Source organism: Pelodiscus sinensis, chromosome 1 (genome assembly GCF_052426305.1).
Source record: "Pelodiscus sinensis isolate ZL-2025 chromosome 1, ASM5242630v1, whole genome shotgun sequence".
NCBI lineage: Eukaryota > Metazoa > Chordata > Testudines > Trionychidae > Pelodiscus > Pelodiscus sinensis.
In genome coordinates, this window is record NC_143052.1 from 301,257,849 (window position 1) to 301,273,807 (window position 15,959).

The 15,959-nt window shown below is 40.0% G+C and overlaps 1 protein-coding gene across 16 annotated transcripts in view; it reads right to left on the reverse strand.

Moving 5' to 3' along the window:
• NBEA (neurobeachin) overlaps positions 1-15,959 on the reverse strand; it is a 748,862-nt gene that overhangs the window by 361,271 nt on the left and 371,632 nt on the right. For all 16 annotated transcript variants that reach the window (XM_075919178.2, XM_075919174.2, XM_075919172.2 and 13 more), the window contains one exon: positions 13,503-13,669. In XM_075919178.2, the coding sequence (XP_075775293.2) occupies positions 13,503-13,669 (167 nt within the window). The remainder of the gene's footprint in view (positions 1-13,502; positions 13,670-15,959) is intronic.

A 15,959-nucleotide genomic window follows, 5' to 3' on the forward strand; every position in this document is an offset into this window, starting at 1 on the left:
CTGGTGCTGAGGGGAGCTAGCTTAAAAGCTGGTTTCCTACTTCACTGTCTCCATGGTGCAGGAGGGAGAGCAGGGGAGGCAGAGCTGCAGTGATCTCAGAGCTGGTGTGAGCCAGGACTGCTTAGTCCCTGCTCACGCTGGCCTCAGGAGCTAACCCCTCTGTGGCTCTGCATTTTAAATGTACTAAGAGCTAGGCTGCCTGTGCTCCCGGCTCCTACTACATTTAAACTGCAGAACTGCAGCAGGGATAGCGAGCACCCCCCCCCCCCCATATCGACTAATCAACAAACTAGTTGATTGAAATTCCATTGACTACTTGATTAGCTGATACTAACATCCCTAATATTAACCTCCCATGGTTTGGCAAATTCTCTGGTTTGGCACCAGTTAGTTCCTGAGTGTGCCAGTCTAGAGAGGTTTAACCTATACCTGGAAGAAAAAAATAACACAGCAGGTAATACAGGTATCTCACAGTAAGGTTGAGACTATCATCAACATACATGCTTCAACAGATTAGTTAGGGATACAAAGATGGAATGGAGAACTATGTATGGAAATGTATGACTAACCTAGTTGCTTAAATCAGCAACTTAATGGATTTAGGATGACAACCTTAAAGATTTTGAGAAACTGAAGCAGATAAGCGGGCCAATATTGCAAAACTAAGTTGTTCACAGATGTCTCCAAGGTGGGTAGTAGTGCAGTCATCTTACAACTGTATGGTTAAGACAAGAGAACGGAGGCTTATGAGTCATGGATACTAACCAAAATAACTGAGTCTCAGTATATTCAAATAGAGGAGATGGCTTTGGCCTTATTCCATTAGCATAAAAGGTTTCATGTGTTTATTCATGAAGGCCAATATTAACTGAAATTGACCATAAACCACTTATGACCATTGCCAAAAGGGACCAACAACCATCCCCCGAGCATACAGAAAGTATTTTTTTCAATTACAAATATATGATTTGCAAATCTAATACAAACCTGAGATATATTTGGTGGCTGCGGACAACCTCTAAAGCATTTGACAAAAGTGCAGTAGAACAAAGTCCAGTGCTAGTCAGTATATATGTCAATTTGATTTAAAAACACCTATCCAGTATCAGGTGAACCGTGATTGCCAGAGCCACAGCTCAAGATGAAAACCTGCAGAAAATGATTAACAAAGAGTGACCAGCACAGCATATTCTTAGCCCAATTCAGGGGAGTATTCTCAAAAATAGATGGGATTTTGTTTAAAGGAACAAAGATTCCTAAGGTGTTACAGTGCAGAAAAAATATGCTGAAAAGAATTGACAAATGTCTGTCTTAATAATTTTCCCTCGGTTAGCAGCTTCCCTCAAAATTAACTACTCATAGAATAATGCCCCCCACCTGTATTTGAAGGCTACCTAATGCTTTGTCTGGAGCCTCCAAGACTTAAGATCCACCCTTCAGTTCAAGCCAACAGATGAGTACTTACATAGCTGAAGAAACACTCCAGCAACCAATTATCAGAGTTAAGATAACACGATATTACTAAATTAACCTTTAGACAATATGGCTACGTCTAGACTGGCCCCTTCTCCGGAAGAGGCATGCTAATTTCTAACTTTGGAATAGGGAAATCCGCAGGGGATTTAAATATCCCCCGCGGGGGATTTAAATAAACATGGCCGCCGCTTTTTTTCCGGCTTGGGGAAAAGCCGGAAAAGAGCGTCTAGACTGGCGCGATCCTCCGGAATAAAGCCCTTTTCCGGAGGATCTCTTATTCCTACTTGCAAGTAGGAATAAGAGATCCTCCGGAAAAGGGCTTTATTCCGGAGGATCGCGCCAGTCTAGACGCTCTTTTCCGGCTTTTCCCTGGGGAAAAGCCGGAAAAGAGCGTCTAGACTGGCGCGATCCTCCGGAATAAAGCCCTTTTCCGGAGGATCTCTTATTCCTACTTGCAAGTAGGAATAAGAGATCCTCCGGAAAAGGGCTTTATTCCGGAGGATCGCGCCAGTCTAGACGCTCTTTTCCGGCTTTTCCCCAAGCCGGAAAAAAGCGGCGGCCATGTTTATTTAAATCCCCCGCGGATTTCCCTATTCTGACTTGCCTGCTTTGCATGCCTCTTCCGGAGAAGGGGCCAGTCTAGATGTAGCCTATATGTCTACATCATATTTAATAAAAATTCAATTTATATTTTTGTTATCTGCTAAACTTCCACTGTGAGTTTAATTCAGAGAGAATATGCTAACAAAAGAAAATTATCAAGTAAGAAACTTCTCACTCCATTGCACTGCTTCTCTCCTCACTCATGGGAAGTATCGAGCAGTGAATCCCAGAAGTAGTGTACAGAGTTTAATTATTATAGTGGAATAATTGGGAGGTATAGAAGTCCCCCCCTCTCTCCTCACATACAAAGCAAGAGCTAAAACTAATGAATTATGTGGAAACCTACCCAGGAGCATCTTCATCCCAAAGGATGTCTTCACAGAGGAATGGTAACTCACTTCACAAATCTCTTTCAGATGACACTCCGATACTTTTCCTCTCTATGCCTCTAGGCACTTCTGTGAATAATTTCCCAGATGCATAGCATGACAGCTGATGCAGGATTTTCATGTCTTTCTTGTAGCAACTTTGAGGCCCTAAACCCTTGACATTCTGGATATGTGATGAACAAAGTACTATTGGCATATGTATTCCTCATGCTTGAGACAGATCTTTAGTACTCTAGGAATGCCCATTTATGCCACAACCTTCCAAAGGTTTGGAGAACTGTTTCTTTGGCATGGTAGAAAAGAAAACCAGCCTTGAACAGAAAAGGTTTCTTGAGTTAAAAGAATAATCTTTTCCTTGTGCCAAAAGCAGTGTGGTTCTTGTAAGGATATGGGAACTAAGTCCAAAACATGTGCACTAGAAATGAGTAGAAAGGTCTGGCTTGTCTGATTTGTCAATGTGATTAAAATTAGCACCTGATACTCAGATCAGAGGGTCCAATGTGCTGGGCTACAAAATGCTGCCTTTGCTGGTAACCACCTTTTTATAGTGCTGGGTTGTAGGATATCAGACAACCCTCGTGGAGGAACTCTAGTGTAGCGAAAGTCACTGGAATTTTAGAATTATTACAATATTGTATCATAATAGTATATAGAAGTTCAAACCCCATTGTGCTGAACACTGCACAAAGAGACAGTCTCTGCCTCATGCAGCTGTGTGTTTCTCCTCACACAATAATTGAAAATGTGGCCAAACCAATGAATGCAAAATTCTAGTTCAATTCTGTTTGGATGCTAAATGTTACCAGACATTAATGGAAAATCTACGCCAAACTAAATTTCTTCTTCCAATACCCAGGCTATTGACTATAGATATTCCAAGCCTGAACAAAGGAGTCCCTGATTCAAAAGGTCAGGTGTTTTCTGCAGGTACAGTGTTGGCTAGATAACAAGTCTAAAGAACTTTCTGGACCAAGGCAGGACTGGGAGAGAACTTTCTCTTTTCTAAATCCTTTAAGTAAACTTATGTGAACTCCCTTTTAAGGGAGTAGATTGTCCTATACTCCGGGCATTATTTCCATTGCCATGGAGAAGCTTTGACCTCTGGTTATAGAAAGAATATAAGCACTGATGCCTCAATAATAAGCCAACCCTAACAAGAAGCAAGAGAAAAATGCCTATGGACCATAATTGACCACTACATGGTTTCTTGCATCTTGCCACCGGCTGCTGCTACTACTGACAACGATGATAAGACAGGACACTGGTCTTTATGGACCTGTGATCCAACTCCATATAGCTATGTTTCAGGGGAGGGAGGAATCCAAGATGTTGAATGAACTGAAAGGATGTGTATGATGAAATTTTGGAAATCTGTCTTAAAAATATGCTTGCTTCCATAGTGAGTATGCAAGGATCTAGAGTGAAAGTTGGGTTTACTTTCAGCATGTTGACCATACAACAGTGGAGAAGTACTGCTACTCATACCTGGATCACAGAAGTAGCTTGCTAGATGTCACCAGGAGCCTAAAAGACTGCCTACGTGCTCTCTTATGCTGTCTAGGACTCAAGTGGGGCAGCCAAGTACCTCTCAGGGCTTAACTCCAGAAATTAGGATGATTTTAAACATGGAAAAGGATTTTTCACTTTCTGCCTCAGGATTCCATGAAGATGCAACTTCATGAAATCCTCAAGTGCCTCTGTTCTGGTTCAAGATTGCCTTTTGTTTTTCATGTGGAGCCAGCCTGTGGAGCCAGCCTGGGGATAGCTGGAGAGAGAGAGTCAGTTCCACCTTTCAGTGTTTGAGCCTCTTTCCCTGGCCAACAACTGGCAGAGATAGGGTCCTTGGTGTGAAAGTCAGACTCACTCAATTTTGAGTAGACAGCAGCCCAAAGTAGCAGCCAGAGGGCAGGTTGTGGAGGAGGAAAAGGTTTCCCTGCATACCCAGACATACTGCAGAGTCGGAGGAAAGGTGGTAAGCATGATATCAACCTCTGCAAAAGAAACCATATAGGAGAAAAGCCACAGCCAACACTTCTTTGAGGGACGTGGCAGGAAAGGCAAAGGAGAAGAAGTTTAATCTCTGATTTTCACCTCACTTGTTGATTAACAATATTCTTTGCTGCTTTGTGAAGGATACTCTTGCTTTTACCTTTGGGAGTCTCTGGGATTTGCAGAGTTTACTCCACGTATACCAGGCATGTCCAAAGTCCGGCCCGGGGGCCAATTGCGGCCCGTGTTCCGGTTTAATACGGCCCCACAGGTAATTTGGCAATATCTATCTTTTATGGCCCCCAACGAATCCATATGTATTGAGATGAATACATTGTAAAATCTCAGTTAATGTCAGTTGGTCTAAATCAGTTATAAATATATTTGGACACAACATGTATACTTGGTGTTATGTTCCTGTTCATATTTTTTGAACTTAAAAGTTGACAGACAACCTCTATTACCAATAATATGTAATGTACTTTACAATGTTCCTGACATATATTTCAGCTTTCTGGATTTTTTTTATCTGGCCTTCAGATATGAAAGGCAGAGTGATTTAACACCTGTTTAGATTTGTCATCCATGTGACGAAATGAAAAGTATGCTGTTTGCAATAAACTTTGCATAAAATAGTTAATTTGCATTTAATTTTAATGGTTCAAAGAATGTCAGGCAAAATGGTCGGCCCTCACGCATGTTCACTTCATCAAATCTGGCCCTCTTTGAAAAAAGTTTGGGCACCCCTGACGTATACAGTAATGAGAATCCTCTAATTCGTAATGAAAAGAAGGAGTTGCTCTGTAGGAAACTTGCTTATCAATCCAGGAAGCAGAGGGCTCACTTTTCAGTCCGGGGGTGTTGTAGAGGAGACTGAATTCTTTCAGGGTTTTTCCTCCTTCAGTGCACATTCGTTGTAGGGCATGCCATCTGAGCTGGCTGAATAGCTTCATCCTCAGACTCTCCTCAAAAGCTCATGACTGGGTGTTCTGGTGTTGGAGTCTCAGCTCCTCAGGGTAGGAGAAGACCCAACATGCCAGCCTGACTGAGTCTTGAGGGCTGGCTGGCTAGAAAACACTTGGCATAATACACCCTCTAGAGAGGCTATAAATGTTACTTCACATAAGGATCATCACTGATTTATGTCAGGTGTTTCCAGGAGAGCTTGAGGGGAGCAGTGTTGTCTGGCAGAGGCACTGCAGTAGAAGATCCAGGCAGTTTAAACCATCACACAGATATTTACCCAATCTAGGGATAAGGGGTGGAGGAGGTGGACGATTACATGACACAACTATATAAAACAATAAAAATAAAGGTTTTAAAAATAAAATGGTTGAGAGAAACCAAACTGCCAGTTTGTTCTGGTGCAGGAGGCAGAATATCTGATGACCTTGGCTGAAGGTCAGAGCTTAGTGTGGTGCCTCTAGCAACAACACTGGATCAGCTCTAAATTCCATGGGGGGTGAAGGGGCTTTAGTCCAGGAGTAACAAGGAAAGAGAAGAGAAGCTGTGCAACAGAAACATGTACGTTATTTAGGGGTTGAAAACTGAAGGACTGGATACGTTTGATACTGGCCTTAAATGAACAACATGGAGAAACCCCCCATATTGGTGGCATACAAAATATAACAAACCAACCCAAAATCCCAATCCTATGAACTAACTTCTCTGAGGCTGCCTTACTAAGAGATAATACAACCAACTAAAAGCGGCAGATATATTTTTGCCAGACATGATATACCTGACATATTGATGTCTGACAATAGGCTGCAGTCTGACAGGTATGAGTTGAAGCAGTTTGTAGTGATGTTTGGGTTTATACTTGTGACTGCTAGTCCCAACCAATGGGTTGGTAGAAAATGGGGTTAAAATAATAAGTACTGGAAACGATTGAAGAGACAGACTCTGACCTGTATATAGTACAGTTCAATTACAATGCAGCATGGTTTGTCACCTGAAGACATTTTTATCGGAAAACTAAAGAATTAGAATGACTGTAATGGTAGATGCTGATGCTAGCAGAAGCAGGGATTAGCAAAAGTATGAAGAAACAGATACAGCTAAAATAAAAAAGCATTGAGGTCCCATGATCTGCTCTCAGTTCATAAACATGATACAGTATACATCCTGGATGGAAATCAGTGGTTGCAAATAGTGGTGTCACATGAATTTGCCTCAGTCTTATGAGGTTGTCACCCCTAATGAAGATCTATCATGCAGAAAGAAATTATCCTTTTGGAAGTTTGAGAAAGTGAAGGCAGCAAGGGATGCTGAGTTTGCTATTCTGCTTGCAAAAGTTTTGGGCAACATCAAGAGGTTAAGACAACTGAGACCCAGGACACAACACTGCCAGAAAAAATAGATTCACCACTTCCTGACAACAGCAGTACTGATATTTCAGTGGAAACCATAAGTCCAAGTCACAGTATGAGGCATCTATGAGAATAATTTAACATTGTTAGTAAGTTGTTTATAAATACTTGGAATGATGTTTTATATTAATTTGATTGGTAAGTGTTGTTGTTACTAAGTTTTAGGCTGGAAAGGATGATGTGGTGTTGGAAGCTGTGTAATTAAACTGGTTAGCTTCCGAGACTAAGTCTTGGGAAGGGTTGCTGCTGAGGCCTTGAATTTAGAGATAACTGGGAAACTGTCACTGGATAAAGACAGTTTCTTTCAAACATCTTTAGGCCTACAGCTGAACCCTATAACACTGACAACAATGCTCTTCCACTACAACTAGCTTCCTACCCCTATCAAAGTAGTGAAAGAATATTCATGGTTTTGAATAACTTCAGTCAAAAAGATGAATGGTCTTTGGGCAAATATTGCAGAATAGAACATTCCTTTTTCAGATAAATTAACACCTACTAACTGCATTGTCTGTTACAGGACATCCCCGATATAAGTCACCCTGATATACATCCGTTCCACACTAAAGTCATTGATGCTTGTTGGAACTGATGTATTACAAGTCCTCCCATTCTCCATTCTTAATTCACCCCCCCCCAAAAAAGTGCAAATGGAAGTCAGTCACAGGAAAAATTCCCTACTTTAAGTTGTTTCACTCTAAGTCCAAGTTTTTTGGAATGTATCTTGGACTTATAGTGATGATGGCTCGTGCTTAAGAGGCAGGTGGTATACAATTTGTGTGGAAGAAGCAGTCAGTATACAACGTGACGGCATATAAATTAAGATTGTTGTTGCAAAGTTAATTATCTTGAAAAATATGCAATCTGAAGACTAGTCCTGAGATATCCATATTCATAGACTCATAGACTTTAAGGTCAGAAGGGACCATTTTGATCTAGTCTGAACCCCTGCACAATGCAGGCCACAGAATCTCACCCACCCACTGCTAAAATAATCCTCTCACCTATATCTCAGATATTGAAGTCCTTGAAACGATGGTTCAAAGACCCCAAGATGCAGAGAATCCTCCCGCTAGTGACCCGTGCCCCATGCTACAGAGGAAGGCAAAAAACCTCCAGGGCCTCTGCCAATCTACCCTGGAGGAAAATTCCTTCCCGACCCCAAATATGGTGATCAGCTGAACCCTGAGCATGCGGGCAAGACTCACGAGCCAGACACCCAGAAAAAAGTTCTCTATAGCAACTCCTATCTTCCCACCATTGGCCTATTTACCACTGATAGTAAAAGGTCAATTCATTTTGTGTGAGAGAGAGAGAGAGAGAGAGTGTGGCATGGTAGGGAGTTCTGGCACCTCTAGCCTGGAAGCAGCCCTGGAGCTCTGGCTGCAGGCAAACTCCATTTCCAGAAGCAGCAAGGGAGCTCTGGCCCCAGCCACAGAGCTTCGGCCCCGTTCTGGCTCCAGTGGCCAGGGAGCTCTGACTCCATCCCTACTCCCCGGCTGAAGCCACAGAGCTCCGTTCACCGCTGCAGAGCCAGGTGAATGCCGAGCTCTGCCCCTGTTGAGCAGCTTCGACTGTGGTTCTCCAACCCCAGGAATAGGGGAACTGGCGGCCTCTAGAGAGCTCCAGGGGCTCAGGCAGGAGTGGGGGCAGGCTGGAGACCTAGCCCAGGCCACAGGTGGTGGGACCTTCCCTGGTCTGGCAAATCCCCTCGCTCGGGACCAGTCGGGTCCCAAGGGTGCCAGTACAGCAAGGTCCAAACTGTACAAGAAGCAATGGGCTTAAATTGCAGCAAGGGAACTTTAGGCTACACATTAGGAAAAACTTCCTAACTATCAGAGTGTTTATCTCCTGTAAGAAATTTCCTATGGAAGCTGTGGAATCTCCATTATTGGAGATTTTTAAGAGCAGGTTAGGCAGACATCTATCAGGGATGGTCTAGTCCAAGGATGGGCAATAATTTTTAATGGGGGGCCATACCAAGATTTTGGAAAGTGGTCAAGGGCCGCACTCTTCCATGATATTAATGGAGGAGGTGTGTGGTCTGTGATGGAGGTTGGGTGCAGAAGGGAGCTTAGGGCAAGGGATTAGGGTAGGGTATAGGAGGGAGACTGAAGTCTGGGAGAAAGTTGGGATGAAGCAGGTAGTTGTGACCTAGAGCAGGGGAGTGGAGTGCAGGGGTTTGGGGCGTGACCTAGGGTAGGAGGGATTGTGATCTGGGGCAGGAGAATGGAGTGCCAGATCTGGGAGGGGGTATTGGGTGTAAGAGGGGGACAGATGGTTTAGGTATATTGAGTGGGGGGGGGGAGCAGAGGGTTGGGACAGGAAAGGGCTGGGGTGCCAGAAGCAGGCTGAGGCCAAGAGACTTACTTGCCAGCTGCCAAACTAGCCTGCCTGCCTGCAGAGGTTTCCGAGCCTGCCTGTCGGGCCATGTGCATCATGAATAACTGAGTCCAGGAGAGGGAGTGTGATTCTTCTTAGCTGCCTATTAGTTCAACAAGCAGCTCCCATTGGACGGTTTCTGCCAAAAACTGGCCAATGGGAATGCGCTGGGGGTGGGGTGGCTCCTAAAACTCCCCCCTAGGGCCCCCCACTGCTTCCATGGGCCTGATCTGGTGGCTTGGCGGGCCGTATTTTGCCCGGGCCTGGTCTAGATAATGCTTAGTTTTGCCATGAGTGCAGGGGACTGGACTAGATGACCTCTCAAGGTCCCTTCCAGTCCTACAAGTCTATGTATGATTTCCAAAAATATATTATTTATTTCCTATATGTAAAGCAGAGAGATACTGCAGAATAAAATAGCTCTCAAATCACTTCAAAGTTTATGTATTGGTTAGTACACATGCAATATGCTAGGTTTCCTAATCCTCACTCATGCTTGTGGGAATTTATTCACTCTAGCAGAGTAATCAAACAAATGCTTACTAATGTACATTGCCTACAGTAAGAGGCTATGCAAAAGGTAATCTGAATGGCAATTCAAGTCTGATTTTATGGTTACTTTTAATTGTCTACTCTTTGTAGAGTGCAATTAGCATAAATGAAATATTTCATGTGGCATATTACTGATTTTATCTGTATATATTCTTGTTTTTCAGACCTCTCAAAGAAAGATTATGTTAATATATTCAAACTTCACACTTTGTAAATATTGTAAAAGTTCATTCAATCTTGAACCATCAAACTTCAAAAGCAGTACGTCGAGATTTCCAAAGAATAAGTTAGGGACAGCTTAATCTGCCCTTTCTGAATCCTAAACAGTAATCATTTACTTTATAATAACACTGTTCACATTTTATTTTGATCCTCATGGTGCTTCCAATATTTAACTTAGCTCTGCATTCCATTATGAAATATCTGACTGCTAACTATGTGGTATGCGAAGAGTAAGCATATCAATTACTGGTGGCTGCTTTCTCCAAAGCAGCATATGCAAGGGTAAAAAAAAATTGGGAAGATGAAAAGTCAGAAGAATTTATTATATTGTATTCCAAACACAGAAAACCGTGTATCTATTCTACACCTTAACACACTCCATGAAACCTGATCTTGCTTTTTATACCAAAAACATTTTGCTGAAGACTTTTAAAATGGTCTTTGGACATGTATTATACATACTAAACACGAAGTTAATTTGGTTCTAGAGAATCCAAGCTTCTAGGAATCATAATTATTCCCTAAAGGTACTTTATCAATCTAGATGCTAAACCTCTTGGATCTTACATAAATTTTGTCATGGGGAACCGTGGTCTGGTTAGTTTCACATTCTCCTTCTTGGCCCAATTGGCTACTGCCCAAACTGTGCCAGAACCACTTTCAAATCCAGAAAATCTTCAGGAAATAAGTTTTTCATTGTTCATTGGGAACTGGGAAAAACTAAGCTAGAAATGCTACACTGACCACAGAAGTCTAGATATCCCATACAGCATATTATGGTACCTGAGGAGTCCCTAACAAATGTGTGTTATGAATTACTTGGCATGTCAGTTAGCCTCTGGCCTCTACGGTATATATTTGTGGATTCCCTTGCTACTATGAAAGGCCTATGTAGAGTTATATGCCCCTGTAGTCACTGTACTAAAACTGGAACATTTCCCCTTATCTCCTGTCACTCTGGGAAACATCAAAACCCTTTTGGTTCCCCAGTGGCTATTCTGGATTTGAGGAAGGGGCAGTGGCCCTTACCTGGTAAGCCTAAAGCTACAGATTAGGGGAGCAGCCACTTAACACCTTCCTCCCCAGATTGTGCCCAGGAGGAAATCACAGATCTCCAATCACTCCCCAGAAATTAGCTGAGCCTTGGCTTGTGGAGATGTTGGCCTACAGCTGCAAAATCATCATCAGTTCAGGTTTGTAACCATATCAGCTCAAGCTGGTGTTCTCACAACACAACGGAATTGCTACCCACTACATTTCGAAAGGATTTATGGTTCTAGGTAAATATTTCTCACAGACTTAGATTCAGCCTGGGATATTACATAAGAATGGCCATGCTGCATCAGACCAGTGATCCATCCAGCCACTCTCTGGCTACAGTGGCCAGTGCCAGAAACTACAGAGGAAATGAACAGAACAAGGCAAGTCCAGTCCAAGCTGCTAGAAATCTGAGGTTTAGAGACTCACAGCATAGTGCTGTGTCTCCAACCATCTTAGACAGCAGCCATTCATGATCTGTCCTCCATGAACGTATCTAATTCTTTTTCAAACCAAATCATACTTTTCACCTTCACAACATCCCAGGTAGTCTATATATTGTATGAAGAAGTACTTGCTGCTGTTTGTTTAAAACCTGCTGCTTAGTAATCACATTGTGTGAATCCTGGTTCTTCTGTTTTATGAGCGGGTAAATAACACTTTTCTACTTACTTTCTTCATACTATTCATGATTTTATCAACTTCCATCATATCCCCTTAGTTATTTTTTCCCCAAGATGAACAGTAGCAGTTGTTTTAATAATCTCACTGTAAAACGAAGTTGTTCCATACCTCTGATAATTTTTGTTGCCTTTCGTGGTATCGTTTCCAATTCTAAATATACATTTTTTATATGGGGCACCCAGAACTACAAGGTGTGAACGTATGATGAATTCATATAGTAACATTATGATAGTTTTAAAAAAACAAAGTTATCATAGTCTAGTGGTTCCTAACATACAGTTTGTTTGGGTTTTTTGGGAGGGGGGGTAAGTTCCACCACTGTGTATTCAGCAGATATTCTCAGAGAACTATCCTTGATGACTTCAAGATCTCTTTCTTGAGTGGTATCAGCTATTTAAACACCCATCATCTTGTATGTATAAGTGGCATCATTTTTCCTCATGTGATTTACTTTGCATTTGTGAACAGTGAATTTAATCCATCATTTTGTTGCCTAGCCACACTGTTCTGTGAAATCTTTTTGTAATTCTTGGCAGTCAGCTTTGGACTTAGTTTTCTTGAGTCACTTTGTATTATCTGCAACCTTTGCCACCTCTGTGTTTACTCCTTTTCCCAGATTATTTATGGATATTTTGAACAGCACTGGTCCCAATACAGATAGTTGGGGGACACTGCTATTTATCACACTCTACTATGAAAACTGACCATTTATTCCTACTATTGGCTTCCTGCCTTTTAACCAGTTATTGAGCCATGAGAAGACTTTTCTTCTTACATCTTACTTTGTTTAAAAGCCTTTGATGAGGGATCTTGTCAAAAGATTACCGAAAGTCTAAGAATAGTTTTAGTCCAATCACATCTGTAACTTTTAAATGCCGTTTTATAATTGCCACCAAAACATCTCTGTGATATTAACCTTGAAGATGGAATTTCTATTCTTTATATCACATTTGAAATTCTGCCACCTTCGAAAGTAAATAAATCTGAGTTCATCTGTGAAACAGGGATTTTAAAGAAAAACTCAAGGTAGAGAAGCCAAAAATTATTCCTAACTTAAGAAAAAATAAAGTGCTGTATGTTGTTCTAACTAAAATCTGCATTTTTAGGTAAATGGGAAGCACCTAATTCACAGACATATTAAGTCTAAATAGAAATATAAGATCTGTTTTTATATTTCTTACTTGCACTGGTTCGGTTGATTCCTCCATTACCTACTTGAAAATAAATGTTTACCAGTTTATTTTACCAAAGTATATATTGATGTTTTATATAGGTTATTAATTTATATGTTATTTATATAGTCTAGTGGATAAGGCACTAGACACTAGGAGTCAGGTGAGCTGGTGTCTATTCCTCGTTCTACCACTCACCTTCGGTGCAAACTTAAAAAAGTAATTGCCTCTCGGTGCCTTCCCTTTCATCCTTCATCACTGTAGTCTCTTTGGTACTGGGACTCTCACTAACTGTTTGTACAACATCTAGCCTAAAAGGGCCCTGACCTTGTTTTGGGCCTCTAGGTCCTACAGAAATACATATAATAGTTGTACATGACAAACAACCATAAGTACCCACAAATTATTTGAAACAAATTTTAATAAAAATACAGTGTTAATGGGCTACTGCATCCACAAATCATGTACTAGAAAGGGGGGAAACCCCAGATATAAAGAAGACAAATGTTCTCTTCAAATGAGTCTCACCATTAGCACATTCAACTTTCAAATGTACAGAAATGCCTGCTTCATTTTAAATTTTCAAACAAATGTTTATAAGTATGCATTTAATTATAGCTTACCTGTGAGAGACTGCTCCCCAAGCACCATGCTTGTTTGTTAGGATATTGAGTATCTTTTGTTTCAGCTGATTGGCTGTAACATGATCTCTATGTTTAGCAGCACTGATAAGGTGGTCACACATCTTTTCCTCCTCTCTTCTATCAGCAGCATATTGAGCACATTGTGACTAAAAAATAAAAATAAAAAAATAGTAGTAGTAGGAAGTGCCAACAATTTGCTTAGGAGTGTTTTCATTTCTCTAAATGCTCCTTTATACATATATCTTTCTCACTAAATTCAGCATTTAGAAGTAAATAAAAAAACAACTTGCCAGTCACAGAAATACGAAGTCTAAACAAAAACACATTGTGCAATTTTATACTAATTTTCACTGATTGTGTTGAAATCTCCCTTACATACTCCAGGAAAAAAAAAGAAACATTAATTCTATGTTAATGTTTAGAAAGTAAGCCATCAAAAGTGAGAAAATGCAGAATTATCATGAAAATACACTTATCTCTTCCTCTTTGTTTTTATAACATAAAATATGACCTCTTTTAGATTATTATAAATTGTTTGCCAATTAATATCTTATACAATATATTATACCCTGTAATTTCTTATACCAGTCAGACTTAGCTTGACTTTTAAGTCTCAGTGAGATCTACAAAATAATATCCTGATAGTTCAAAAATTCAGCACCTTTATAATTCTGGATCTTAATGTGATCTCCACTGAAATGAAATATATTTATTCTTTATCACCTGAATTCTTTACCCTTAATCTCCATGTTACTTGTATGAAATTGAAATCAAAGCTAGAAATAATTATTTGATCACGTTGTTCTCAAAATCCATCTCTCAAGGAATTTCAGCAAAAAGTTTGCCCATCTCTGGTCTACATCTATATCTATACAAAAACAATAGCGGTTTTCTTAGAGACATATCTTAGACACATTAATCTCAAATAATTTTGAATAAATTGTGTTGGTTAATTAATGTCTGAGTGTGCAATTATCATTTCCAAATAAAATGTTTCATTTTGAGTTAGGTGTTTTTAATTTATGCACTGCCTAATAATTTATCGTTTCCTATTTCAGAACAAATTCAATCAAGATTTAGTATTATCTAAACAAGATACCAAAATTAGAGTGAACCTCTCTAATCCAGCATTCTCTGGAATGGCCAAGAACTGTGGTCTGGCGTGATTTTAGTTAGCTGGATGTCCACTTATCAGGAGTGTGGTCAAGTTTCTCATGGTCCCATAAAGTTTGTTTATAGTCACCAGTCCTGGTTCTCAGTGTTCTGTGCTGTTGTTTAGCAATAATTTACCTCTAAATGTCTTCTATGAGCCCAGTAAGCAGTAGAAGTGTTGTTAATGCTGCCAGATAATATTCACTCATATGGTCCTAGCAAATTCTAATTTGGAACCCCTGAAACCTGACCGGTGCTAAACCAGAGAGAGGTTCAACTTGTATATAATATTTCTTATATCAGCTGTTGCAATTAAGCTAATACTGTACTAAAGACTTCTTCTTGCATTTCATGACGTTAGGTGTGCACACTCTTAATGTTTTTATTTTTTACAATGGCAGTACTTGTTGTAAGATTCTAACTATATATTCCATCTCAAGCACTGAAAACTACCACTGAAATGCATCTATTTGAGACAGCCCCTTAAAAATAATGTAATTCCTAATTCATTTTTTCAATTTATCTTCATGTACAGGGAAGCACCAATTAGTACAATGATCTGCCTGAGAAATGAGGTTAATATTTCACCAGCTCATTGGACAGTAAAATTAAATTTTCATTTTTCTTCCTGAACAATTACAGAGGCTAAAATGAATGTTATCTGTTAAGCAATCATTCTGGAAAAACTGGACTCTCTCATTAAGAGCCATAACCATAAGACAAAATTCACTAGTGTTAACTTTTCACACCTTTTCATTCACATCTGCATGCCCATATCATGTAACTATATAACTTTAGTCAAATTCTTGCATTAGTAATGATACAACTGAAGTTTGAAATGTAAAGGGAGATTACTTGACCAGTAACATACACATTCATTTTTCTTGTATCGAACAATGATTAACCCATTCAAAATAATCAAAATATCTACAATATAAATGCATTAAAATATTGTTTAATCAAATAAAACTGTTTTATAATTTAAATGCAGTAGATGGTAAAAAACAAACAAAAAAACCCCTTTCACACATCTTTTAACCAGGGTGCATGCCTATAATGGTTTGATGGCTAGGTAATTTTATTATAATATCAATATGCAAAAACTCTGTTTCCATCTCCAAGCATCATCTTGTTTTAGGTGTACTTAAAACTTATATGTGATACATAATTACATTTGATTTTTTTAAATTATAATTACTTACAGATTTTATCTTCTCCATTTCAAACATATTTTTGAGTTTTTTCACAAGACAGTAAATATAATAAAAAATAGAAATATCTTGG